Source organism: Olea europaea, chromosome 16 (genome assembly GCF_002742605.1).
Source record: "Olea europaea var. sylvestris chromosome 16, O_europaea_v1, whole genome shotgun sequence".
NCBI classification, from domain to species: Eukaryota; Viridiplantae; Streptophyta; class Magnoliopsida; order Lamiales; family Oleaceae; genus Olea; species Olea europaea.
Genome location: NC_036252.1, coordinates 15,016,575 through 15,030,267, shown reverse-complemented (window position 1 = coordinate 15,030,267; position 13,693 = coordinate 15,016,575). Strand labels below are relative to the sequence as shown.

Below are 13,693 nucleotides of genomic sequence, written 5' to 3'. Positions count from 1 at the left end.
TCGTGAAATTTCAAAGTTATATGCTTTAAGTAAGATTTCAGGGTCTCGAATGAGAAGAATTATACATGAATAGAGACCCAAATTTCGAAGTTTCATTGTCGCAATACAAGATTGGTTAGAGCAACCTTCATTAGTTAATCTTGAAATTTTGTTGGCCGATCAAGAAGCTTTAATTAGGCAAATATTAGGGGTCTCAATAAAGAAAGAAGAGGAAGAAACACTTTATAGTTATAAAACAAGAGGTCGACCCCATCAACAAAATAATAAAGAATTAAAAGAAAAGTAAACATGAAGTAAGTTCTGCGATAAGGGGAGCCAAACAAAGTTGTGACAAGAGAAGTCAGCCGTCCAAGAAATTTCAACGAAATAATCATTCGTGCCTTGTACGAGGAAAATGAGGCAATTATGACAGAGATCATCGATTCAAGAAAAGACCAATAAAAGGTAATATTGCCTCTAATGAACAAGAAAAATATAATGGTGAAGAAGAGTGGGATGCTATAGCATCATTCGCAGAACAAACTCAAGGGAAGGAATGCAGTCAAGCCTCTGAAGAAGAATCGGCACTAGCGTTGATACTTCCTAGACAAATAAATTATGAAAATGATTGAATTGTCAATTCTGACATGACAGATAAATACAACAGAGTACAAAAAAAGTCGAATGGCAATAACTGCCAACAATTCAAGATTACCAATAGCTCACATTGGTAAGACTGTTACCACGCCTCACTTTAGTCCTAGTCATATGTAGTTACAAGACGTCTATCATGTGCTAGGCATGAAGAAAAATCTCCTATCAATGGTGCAGTTGATGTCATTAGGTAACTATATTCTATTTGAATTGAAAGATATCAAGGTATATCAAAATTTCAGGTACACCAATAATGGAGGAACGGAGATTAGAGTCAGTCTACGTAATATCAGCAGAGTTTGCATATGTAGATAAAACACAAAAGAATGAGACATCAGATTTATGACATGCAAGACTAGGACATGTGAGTTATTAGAAGCTGAAGGTAATTATGAAGAAGTCGATGCTCAAGAGTCTCCCTCAATTCGAAATCAAAGATGACATAGTATGTGCTGGCTGTCACTACGATAATGAACATCAACTACCATATCAGGAGTCAAGTTACAGAGTAAAGAAACCACTGGGATGATACACTCTGATGTGTTTAGACCTATCAAGTAACCATCAAATCGAGGGATGTGCTACATGGTGAAATTTATAGATGACTTCTCAAGGTACCTTTGGGTTTTCTTCATGAAAGAAAAATACAAGACATTTATAAGATTTAAGGAGTTTGAAGATAAAATAGAAAGAGAAGTCAAAAATAAGATTCGGTGCCTATACACGGATAATGGGGGAGAGTATACATCAAGAGAATCTTAGTTGACATCTTCTATTAGAATTAATGAAATTTCATGAAATTTTTATATTTAAAGTATTAAATTCTTCATAAAAATAAAACGAGGACGGAGCGGAACCCCTATTAGCCATACTAACCATGGGGCGAAATTTTCCGTCCCTTACCCAATCCGATTACCTAATTAAGAGGGTAATCCCGCCTCGTTTCTTATGGATATCAAGTTTGATGGGTACTTTTGTCATCTATATCTACTGAATATAAGAAAATAACTTGTAAATTAAACGGATGAGGTAAAAGAATCTTGAAAAAGTGAAATTTTACTTCGGTTACCTATAAAAAGTTGTGCACTTTCATTAATTCATTGTCACATAAAATCAGGCCACATATCAAACTATTAAAGTTGTATGACAGATCAGTTAGGCTAACTTGAGCTTCAATAAAATTTGGATTAGTTCAGGTTGGGAACTGGGGGTGGGCGTAGGTGTAGGGTTGGCATCCAACTGTGGTAGTCGTTAAGAGTATTTTTATGAGACTCTATGTTTTAAAAGTATATTCTATAATTTAGATAATATCTATAAATTTAGAGAGTGGAAATTTTGAAGTATTCTAACAGGTTCTTTATATTTAATACTCAATTTTACTACTTCAAAAAAATATTTATTATTTTGCTCTCTCTTTTTTATTTTAACTAATTTTTCTCTATATTATTTTATTATCTTCCTATATTTAAAATTGAAATATTTTGAATGCATTTATTATAGAGAGTGGATTTGACTCTCCAAATTTAAAGAGTCAAACTTACCCCCTAAATTAAAATGTTAATTTAAAGAGTTTATTGGAATATAATTTTAAGGGTTGCTTCTTTAAAATAATGAGCATCTCATGTTTAAATAATCTATTGAAAATGCTCTAAGTATTAAAATCTTAGTATAACATGATAAATATTTCTAATGTAATTAAATAATAATATGTTTTTATTTATTTTGATAAAAGGGAGTTACGTTATACTTTAAGCATGTGTATACCATGTCTTCGATTGCTAAGTGAAATATAATATAGAATGGTTAATAAGGAAGACAATATTTTATATATTGACCGAGAAATTAATTGTTCATAACTGTAGAATAAGAGGTTGACACTTTGTTCTGCACAAGCTGTAAAAATTGCAACTCTATCAATTAGAGTGTGTGGTTTGCCTTGATCGTGATGAAAGGTCTCGAGAATAGTGACATTGGTGCACTTTGTATATCGAGAAGTGTATTGGACTTGATTAGTTTGTGTAAGGTTTTAATTCTAATGCATAATCGTGTTAAAGAGAATAAAAATCGACTTTAACTGTTTTATAATTTACCTAATTGCTATTCGCAAACTCTAGGTCTTTGATGTGCCAATAGTGATATATAATTATCGAGTCAAGTGCCTCAGTATTTTAGGAATCAAAAGTAAACGAGTAGTAAAACATTATTCACGTTCAAAATATATTGCCCAATTCAAAGAGTAAAAGAGTATGCTTTATTGTTAAACTCAGTATTTGACGACGGACTAACTATCAAATATAATTTAATCGCAAAGAAACCATTAAAGAAAATATTACCTTCCGTGAGAAAATAATTAGTGTTGGTAAAATAGTCAATCTAGCTCAACGCTTATTATTTGATGTTCGACATGGATGATGAATTAAGATAGCAAGTCAAGAAAACTTAATTGTAGACAATAGAAATCATATTGCTTCTGTGATTTTATACATTAAGGAGATTAGCGTTGGGCCTTTAGTGGAATAAGCACAGGCGAATAGTTGACTAAAACATGTCAAATCGAATAACATGTGTTCAATTATAAACTTAATTTATATAGGTCTAATTTGTTTCCTTTGGTAGCTCTGATAAAGTTTAATGACTTAATTATAAAAAATAATTGAAATCTTAAGGTAGCAGATATTATTTGGTCAAAGTTGACCAAAGTCAGCTGGTTAACCAAAAGTCAAACCCGAAGTTTAGTTTAATTGAAGTCAATATTCTAACTTGATCATATATGGTGAGATTGACCACATACTTGAAAGATTTCTATGCTATTTAGAACAAAACCTTCAAGTTTTCAAGGCTATAATAACCTGAACTCAATTCCGGCCCAAATTATAGACGGAATTGACGATCGCTTAAAATCTCGCTTTATTGAGAGCATTAAAAAAATTTATTTTATATATATAAATATAAATAATAAAAAATATTTAAAAAAAAAAAGTTTTACATTCTTATATTGTATGATATGATAATTTTTTGTATAAAGGTTAAATTTATATTGTCAAAAATAATAATTGCTTTAAAACACTTAGGATCCGTTTAATTGTAAAGATGAAACTTAGGTGGAAAGAAAACGAATTTCAGGGAATTGAATTGTCTAGAAATTGTTTTCTTGGCAATTGTCAATTAATAGTGTTTAATTGATATAATTTTCCACCTAGAAAATGTTGAAATTAAAGTGTCTTTTGGTGTTCGTTTGTCTTTGTTTTTCATGAAATTTGTCAATTTAAGAGATATCTTCTTTTACAATTGTTTATAGAATTTGTTTTCATTGCAAAAATAATAATAATAATAATAATAATAAATAAATAAATAAAATCCAGCAAAACCAAAAATCATCTATATTTTAGTGTTCGTTTGACTTTATTTTACATTGAAATTGTCAATTTAAGAGATATTCTTCTTTACAATTATTTTTAGAATTTGTTTTCATTGTCCCAAAAAAAAAAAAATTTGCAACAAAAAAAAAAGTTGGAAAAGCAATTTCCACCTATTTGGTGGGAATTGCAATTCACTAAAAAGCTAGAAAAGCCATCACGTGAGGCAAGAAGTGGAAAATGAATTCCATGCCAATTTTTTGCCATCAAACACACTTAAAAGATGGAAAATGAAATTTATTTTTCAAGTTCGAGGGCTATCAAACGGTACCTTAGTGGAAACGTATGATGACATTAGGCATTTAAAGATGTTAAAAAACTTATCTTTTTACATTATAATTTTGAATTTTTTTATGTCGTCATCATTTCGTACAATATATTGTTTACTACTAACATGTAAGAAAATTGTTATAAAACGAGGATAGACATTGGTGCTATTATTAGTAACTTGAAAACATTTATTTAATTTTTGGAACATATAGGAAAACCGAATTTAAATCTAACAATATTACTTCTAAAGAAATTATTGTTCAAGAGCATTATCCATAGAAAGAAGCACTTTTATCAAAATGAGAATATTGAGATAAAATATTATGCTAAAAAAATCTTTTAGAGTTTATTATTTATTATTTATAGTTGATTAAGCTCATTATTCACTTAGGTTAAGCATTTAACAATTTTAAAAATATGAAAATACTTTTGAGTTTCTGTTTGATTTAAAAAAAAAATAGTAAATTGCAGGTGATTATTGTTTAAAGTGTTCATGTCATAAGCTTGGAAAAAAAAAATAATAATAAATATTTAAGCATGACAAGGATTAGGATATTGATAGGCATAACTTTATTTTCCGAGCTGCTAATTGTTAGAATTGTTTGTCAAAGATACCAAAAATGTGATCAAAGTTTTCGACTATACAAAAATAACTGTTGTTTTCCAAATGTATGGCGGATTGTTTATATAATAGTACTGATATGCTAGTCGCACTTGTATATGTTGATAGAAACTTCTAAAAATTGACGTTGATAAAATTTTAGTTTTGTTCTACAATGTCAAAAAAAAGATTGAATGAATTAGTCATAGTGTTTATCGAAAAAGAAGTTCTAAAGCAGATTGATAGATCGTTGTTGATTTTCTATTTAAAAAAACAAAGAATTCTAGAAAAATAAATTCTGCCCCTATTTAGTAATGATTAAAATCAGATTTTTATAAAAAAGTTGATGAATTGTGCAATTAAAAAGTTGTGAATTTCATGAAGTATATGATTAAAATTAATCGTTGATTTTAATTTAAATTAAAATCGAATTTTTAATCCTGAACAGACATGGACTTAATCTAAACATTTGAATGTTTTAGATTATTATTATTTTAACTTTGAATATTTTATTTAATAAAAATTGCTGTTGTTGTTGTTATTATTATTATTATTTGAGCCACATTATCTTCATAAAAATCCATTCTTGAATAGTGTAATAATGGGAAATGTATGGTTAAAAAATAAGAAAAATTTTGGATTTGTGTCTAACATTATTTTATTAAAAAATGTGTAATTGAAAGATGTTAAATTACTGTTTAAGAATGCAATTTTTTTTTTCAAATAGTATGAATCAATCATTAAATTAATTTAAAGGTCCAAATTCATTTTATTTATTTTTTTAACTTCTAAAATCATAAATTGATCCAACTCATCCCCAATACCACTTACCCTACCCCACCTAAATCTACGAACCCAATCCCCCATTCTCTCAGTTTCACAGAAAGAGAGAGTTTAGTTATTTTATGGTTAATTACATTTCAATTTATTGTGATGTAGATCTTCAAATTGAGTGAGAACCTCTCCAAATGAGATATAAAGAAAATACAAATTGCATTTTTCAACAAAAAATATAAAATATATAAATTTATATTTTTTCTTACATTTATAAGAAACAAAAAGTAAATTTAGATCTTCTTATTGGAGTAAATTTTGAATGTAATTCCATTGGAATGTAAATGAAGATGTAAATGTGATTTTTGAGATACTAATTTATATTCAATTTTACACCGTAAATCAAATCGAACTGATTAATTTTAGATCCATAAAGACACATCAACTTTTCAGTTTTAGACATATTAAGAACCTGTTTGAGAGTGATTTTAAGAATTTATTTTTCGACCGTTAGGAAAAAATGGGGTTCACCTGTGAGAGAAGAAATCAAATATGACGACTGAAATAATGAAATAACGATCAAAAAAATTAATTTTTTGAGGAAAAATCACTCCCAAACAAGCTCTAAATTTATAAAGCGATAACCCAGAACCGTATGGCTGCCAATAATTGTGTCCATGTTCTCAATTATTTCTTGGATAACATCAAGCTGGCTGTCCACTCAACAGCCCTTGCTTTATAATAATAAATTTAGGATTGGAAATATTTTAGTTTATATATTGAGTACTCATTCGTATGTGTTATGCTTTTGAATAATGCAACACGCTGAAAAATAGATTTAAAAATAAGGTGTACACATGTCAACATATAATTAGATTATTTTAAAAATAAAAATAACAAACACCCAATTATGTGCTGTCAAGTCAGTCTGTTCCCCTTTGAGCCTGGATATGATTTTATTTTATAGTTGGCTCTGCTTCTTTTCAATTTGTTAGCATCCAGAGATAGAATTTTAGTTATATAATTTAGATCCATTCATTTTGTGTTTTGCAAATGTTTATATGTTTATATATCCCTTTTGAACCATGCATCTTCTTTAGCTTGTTTTAGATATAGTCTCTATTGTATTCTTGAATATGTATATACAAATTGTTGCATACATTTTATATTTTGGAGACTTGTGGCTGGATTCTAAATTTTCCCTATCTTTTGGTTTACATTGACAAATTTTACTTTTGGTACCGATTTAAGTTCCCCTGTTCATATAATATCTAAAAGGCTTAATGAAGTAAGGAAAAGTGTGTTCCATACATTTTAATTTATTCTATAATGCAAGAATTAACGATGCTAATATGGTCATTCATGTAAATCATTGTTTGAAACTAATCTGAACAAAAACAAAAACAAAAAATAAATAAATAAATTTGATTTGGTTTGGTTTGGGTTTGTTTAAAAATGAAATGCTTTGGGTTAATTCGGAAAAATTCCAAAATGTTTTAAAGGGTTTAGTTAAGGGATAAGAATCTCATATCGAATCAAGATGAAAATATAGATTAATTTACAATGGTTTGGTCTACTCTTTTTAATAAGATTGACATTTTAAGATATATTCCCAAATCCTAAAATGGTATTAGAGCTCATTACATTTAAACGAGTAATTCGATCAGATTAAGACTCAAAAAATGAGCACACGAATTTCAAAATTAATTTGGTCAAACAAGTCACCGTCTTGCAAAAGTATGTTATGGGTTAAAATCACATATTGAATAAAGATGAAAAACATGGACCAATTTATACATGAGGGGTTCGAGATAAAGAGATGGCAAGCCAAAAGGACGATAGGAGATGATCGTTCTGAGAGGCGATGTCGATGAGTTTTAGCCTAGCTCCGAGAAGAAGGTAACGGTACCTTATTGAGCACGAGATTTGACCAAGAAGAAGAATTAGTCATAGATCAGCGAGACATAAAGTAGGTGATTAACTGAGGTAGAAAAGGAACTCCAAATCTTAATATGTTTGATTTGAAAATTGGTCAAAAACTATTCAAAACAAACATCAATCACCCCTAGCTTAGACCGAAGATGTGATAATGGCGACAAATGCTATCGAGTTGAGGCAGATTCGACTACGGCTATTCATTGCATCGCCAAGGGTGGAGGACCATGGATGATTGAGAACATTTTTTAGACGGATCAAAGACATCATCTTCTTTGATGGAGACATGATTTTTCACATATACATAGAGGGAAACTAGATTGTAGACTCCCTTGCTGCATAGAGTTGGAATCAACGTCGCTATGAAAAGTATGGACCATTTGACTTACCTCGACAAATTAGGACATTTGTGCAAATTGACGGATATGGATTGCTTAACTTTAGAGGTTTATAGACTAGTTCTTCTTTGCCTTTACTTTCTTTGAATGGGAAGTTGCACTTTCCAATTTATCGATTTCCCTTTTCTTTTTTTCTTTTTTTGGGTCATTTGTTGCTATGTTGCATTTATTAGGTCAGGTTTATGCTCCCTCCTTTAACGTATACTAACCTATTTTCTATATATATAGTTGGGGAGTCCTTAATCTCCATCGACCTTCCTTAGTGTAATCTAAAAATTCACTATGGATATGCAAACTTCTTTGTCAAAAAAAAAAAATAATAATAATAATAAAATAAAAATTACTTGTGATGACGTGACTTAATATGAGCCCAATTCCATCCATAACTTCTACAGATGACTCGTAACATGGCCTGCTAGCAGCCCGGGAATTTGCGGGTCCAAGCGGCTAAGCTATTTTGACACGTTATTGCTTTTTGCAAAAATAGGATTAGAAGTTGATCTACAGCCAAATAGCTTGAGAGAGAAATAAATAATAATAACAATAAATAAATAAAGGAAGAGAGAGTATAATTAATTGATTGAAAAATTCCAGACTTTTATTGATTTTTCAAATGTGACTTTTATTGATTTTTCAAATGTATGACACCAACCTCAGGGTGCTGCCGACGCACTCCCCGTTTTGTCCTCACTCTCCATTCTTAATTTCTCCTTCTGTTTCTCTGGTTGGCTCCTTTGTCTCACTCTGATTTTATTGATGCATCTGTTTTCATTATATTTTTTCTTCTCGTGAAACCCTTTGCTTAGCGTCTCATTCAAGGGTTTGTTCTCTTACTCTGCATTCTTGTTCTGCTTATTTTACCTCTTTTTGATGTCCACGTTTCATTCTGTCACCTGGGTCTTATCGAATTTGATGTTTTATATGATTACCAATATATTTGTTTCTTTCAGATATGCGAGCGTATGATTTTGTATAAATTGATTTCTTGTTATACCTTTTTTTCCTTGGGTTTTTAAGACGTATGAAATTGGTCACTGGACTCCGTCAACTTTCCGTTTTAGATTAATATGAACTTGTCTTGGTTCAAGCAAAGTATTCGGATTTCTGAGAGTGATTTTACAGTTTTATGCTTGTTTTGTATTTCTAATAGGTTATAAATTGGTTAAATTACTGACATTTGAATGAAGTTTTGGTGATCACCTTTAGAATTAATTTGGTCTATGGGCAGCAGAAAATTCAAGAAATTTATAAATATCAAAATTAACGACAGAACCAGTTTTTATTTAGAGATAATCTATATTGAAAGCTCCACTGCACAAGATGGCGGACATCTAGAACACAAGTATAATATTGGCTAGACAGGGGGATTAAAAATTGAGCTACTCCGATCCTAATATAACTGCAAGACTCTGTACAAGGCTCTTGTACGTATGTGATCGAAACTCCTTGTCATAACCACACAAAGCTGATATTCAATCTTCCCAAAACAGGATTCGACATGCCATAAATCATTTTGAACTTGTTTTCAAGTTTGAACTTTGAACTATTCTCTCCCTTTTCACACTTTTTAATCTTGATGTTTAGTGTTGGCCTCTAATTTTGATTTAAATTTGTAGATTACCTTTTCTCTCTCTTTATGATTTCCTTGCTTGATACAAGATGATCTTACATTTTCTTCACCTCTAAATGAATGAAGTTTCTAAAATAATTTTCTTCGGCAGACTGGTTATTCATTAATTGAATCTGAGTGATACGCTAGAACTTTCTTGGTGTGTGGTTACCATGACTTTCAAGAAAATGGAGATTACCAATGTTATGGAGTATGAGACCATTGCAAGGGAGAAACTACCAAAGATGGTTTATGACTATTATGCCTCTGGTGCGGAAGATCAATGGACTCTCCAAGAGAATCGAAATGCTTTCTCTAGAATACTGTAATATGCCTCCTCCTTCAATTAGCATACAATTGAATCATCAATATCTTTTCCAATTTCTCTTTTTGTTATGTGCTCTTGAGTTTACTCTTCTTTTTCAGGTGTTTTCATCGTTTGCCTTTAAAAATTGTATTCTTTATTTAACGTAGGTTCCGGCCTCGTATTCTAGTTGACGTTAGCAGCATTGATACAACCACAACCACCTTGGGCTTCAAGGTCTCGATGCCCATAATGATCGCTCCAACAGCTATGCAGAAAATGGCTCACCCTGAAGGTATATATAGCTCTTCTTGAGCTCACTCTAAGAGCTAGCTAATTAACGCATTTAGCATGCCTGAATTGCTGGGATCCGGGACAACAAAATTTAATTGACCGTCAATGGATTTTTATATTGTGTATTTTCACATATGAAATCTTTAACATGTTGTAGAGATGCAACTCATAATTTATGGATGGAAACACTTCCAGATGTATTTCCTTGAACTGATATGCATACAAGATGCATTTGACGTGTGAAGTGTGCTTAGGTTCTTTGTGTTTTTGATTGATACCAGTCCTCAATCGTTGACATGTAGTGAACCATCTCATCTAAAATTGTAAGCTGTCACATAGAAATCATGTTTATTTATTTAGATTTAGTCTTAACACCCCCCCCCCCCCCCCACCTCCCCCAATCCCATCATGCCAGATTCATTTTTTATCCAAAGCCTGACACTTACCATTTTTACAAGTAGGTGGCGGCGAGATTTAAACTACCTTTGCTTGCTCAGTTACCCTATTGAATACATAATAATTTATTTAAACTTAGTCTTTGACAACTTGTTTTACAGAAGTCTTTCTCCTTTGATTGGGATTCTTACTCCTTCTCTGAAACCTAATGTTACTTTGATGCAGGAGAGCTCGCGACAGCAAGAGCAGCATCAGCCGCTGGCACCATCATGGTTTGGATTTCTATTCACCTTCATTTTTGTCTTTTCTACATGCTGTGTTATTTGTTATTGGTTATATGTAGAGATTTGAACATGATTACTATTGTTGAGCTACTGATTGATTCATGATTTCATATTACAGACATTATCCTCATGGGGTACTTCCAGCGTTGAAGAGATTGCCTCAACAGGACCTGGCATTCGATTTTTCCAACTTTATGTGAGTTTCACTTCCATTTGTTTGTTAATCCAATTGCTATATGCTTCTCTCATTGTGTTGGCCAGTAGCAAAAAAATCTTGCCACTGTTTTTATATCTCATTGCCACTGTATATTAAATGAGCATCTGAATCAAGGATAAATTTCAGCTGATTACAGATATTTTTCTTTTAATTAGGTTTGCAAAGATAGGAATGTTGTCATACAGCTTGTGAAAAGGGCAGAAAGGGCTGGTTTCAAGGCAATTGTCCTTACAGTAGATACCCCAAGACTGGGACGAAGAGAAGCTGATATCAAGAACAGGTGATTTTGTGGAGACCAAAACTGGCGATTCAGTTGCTTACTTGATGTTTTATTTAACTACTAAATTTGCTGATGTAACAGATTCGCTTTGCCATCCAACTTGACTTTGAAGAATTTTGAGGGATTGGATCTTGGAAAGATAGATAGGGTGAATAAGCTTAAAATTACATCTTACAATAAATTTCTTTTATGTATTATCTATTTTAATCACAGTAATATTGGGATGACTGCAGACCAATGACTCTGGACTCGCTTCATATGTTGCTGACCAAGTTGACCAATCTCTTAGCTGGAAGGTAAAATTGCCGTTGCTCTCTTTGCATTACTTGAATAATGGGAAAAAGTGTCAAACAATATTCTTGGGAATTCCTTGCAGGATGTGAAGTGGCTCCAGACAATCACTCGATTGCCAATTCTAGTAAAGGGTGTGATAACTGCCGAGGATGGTAGGCGTAGTACCATACAAATGATTACAGTATTTCCTGTTCCTCAACTCCCTAATAATCTTGTATAATCTACGTACTTTTCATATTTTTAGCAAGACTAGTGGTACAAGCAGGAGCAGCTGGAGTTATTGTGTCAAATCATGGGGCTCGACAACTTGATTATGTCCCTGCAACTATAATGTCATTGGAAGAGGTTTCTTTACTAACTTTCACACTACAGTAATTCTACATAAATTTCCGTTATCTGAAATTTTGGTTTTAACATTAACATTATTATTAAGTAACAGCTAATTATTTTGGTAATTAATTGTGTGACTTACAAAAACATCCAACTTTTTGATCAATCTCTATAAATTTTCCGTCATCCCTCATCTCTTATTTCCCACTTTCACATGTTCTTAAAATCATATCTTGTAATTTTTAATGCATTGTGATATGAAAACTTGCAGGTTGTGAAAGCAGTACAGGGAAAAGTGCCTGTTTTTCTTGACGGTGGGGTTAGACGGGGAACAGACGTTTTTAAAGCATTGGCCCTTGGAGCATCCGGTGTATTTGTAAGTACACTCTTGCTGAATTGCCACCTTGGCTAATACACAAGGCATTGGCTTCCAATAAGCAATTTAATGTCATTTACCTTTTTCTTTTACGACACCCTATTCTAGAAACACATGAAAATTGTGATCATGTCTGTCCCCCAACTTGTTGAAATGGTACAAATCTTGGCAGTTACTTATAGGGAATATCAAATTCAAATGTTAAAATCATTGTCTGAAGACTGAAATTTGTGGTACTGACAGATTGGAAGGCCGGTTTTGTTCTCATTAGCAGCTGATGGTGAGGCAGGTGTAAGGAAAGTACTTCAGATGCTTCACGATGAGCTTGAGCTGACCATGGCTTTGAGTGGTTGTCGCTCCATCAAGGAGATCACTCGTGCCCATGTAGTGACTCCGTGGGATAACCCTCATGTTGCACCCAGGCTATAGATTGTCTTATCGAGTATTGTCATCATTTCACATACAACCGATGTATTTTCTGGACCCATGAAGTGCATGGAACATTGTTATCATCCATCGGAATAATGTACTGGGAATCGATCTTCTCTCTAATTTTTGACATGAGAGATTTTTCTCTGATAATTCTCATGTCAAAAATCCTTACTACTTTAGTGACTTTTGCTATTGATAAACATATGTTTCATAATAAGAGGGACACCCAGCAGTGAAGTCATCTCATTTGTGGACGACATATTCTTTTTCTTGTTTTTTTAGTTCTTTTTACTTTCTTTATTCCTACTTAAAGATTTTGCAACATGACTATTCTAAATTAGATGTTCCAGCATGACATTGGTCACCAAGCATCCTTGTGTTACAGTTGATACCCAAGGATTGCGAAAAAGAGAAGCTGATATCAAGAACAGGTTATTTTGCGGAGACTAAGGGATCATTTGGCATGACTTTTGAAAAATTAAAAATTTTTGAGATCCAAAAGTTGCATTTCCGTTGGATTAGAAGAACTTTCAGAGGAAACTGGCTCATGTGTTTTCTTTTAAAAGCACTTTTGGAATAGGAAGCTCTTTTAAAAATTAATTTTCAAACAAAAAGTAATTTTCTCCAAAAATTCTTTTACAGAAAGCAAAAGGCATGACAAATGAGCCTTAAATCTGGAGATTGAGTTGCTTAATTGATGTTTTTATTTAACTACTAAATTGCTTATATAGCAGATTCACTTCGCCATCCAACTTCGAAGAATTTTGAGAGATTGATCTTGGAATTTACGTGACAAATAATATGATTATCTAATTGGAATCGAAGTAACATTTGTGATGACTCCAGACCA

The 13,693-nt window shown here is 31.9% G+C and overlaps 1 protein-coding gene across 8 annotated transcripts in view; it reads left to right on the top strand.

Moving 5' to 3' along the window:
• Positions 1 to 13,102, top strand: part of LOC111412236 (peroxisomal (S)-2-hydroxy-acid oxidase GLO5-like) — a 37,710-nt gene extending 24,608 nt beyond the window's left edge. For 3 of the 8 annotated variants that reach the window (XM_023043081.1, XM_023043082.1, XM_023043080.1), the window contains exons 11-12: positions 12,307 to 12,411; positions 12,655 to 13,102. In XM_023043081.1, coding sequence (XP_022898849.1) covers positions 12,307 to 12,411; positions 12,655 to 12,840 — 291 coding nt within the window. In that variant the 3' untranslated portion in view covers positions 12,841 to 13,102. The other 5 variants (XM_023043077.1, XM_023043076.1, XM_023043079.1 and 2 more) reach the window with 5 other exon arrangements.
• Positions 13,103 to 13,693: the final 591 nt, after the last annotated feature.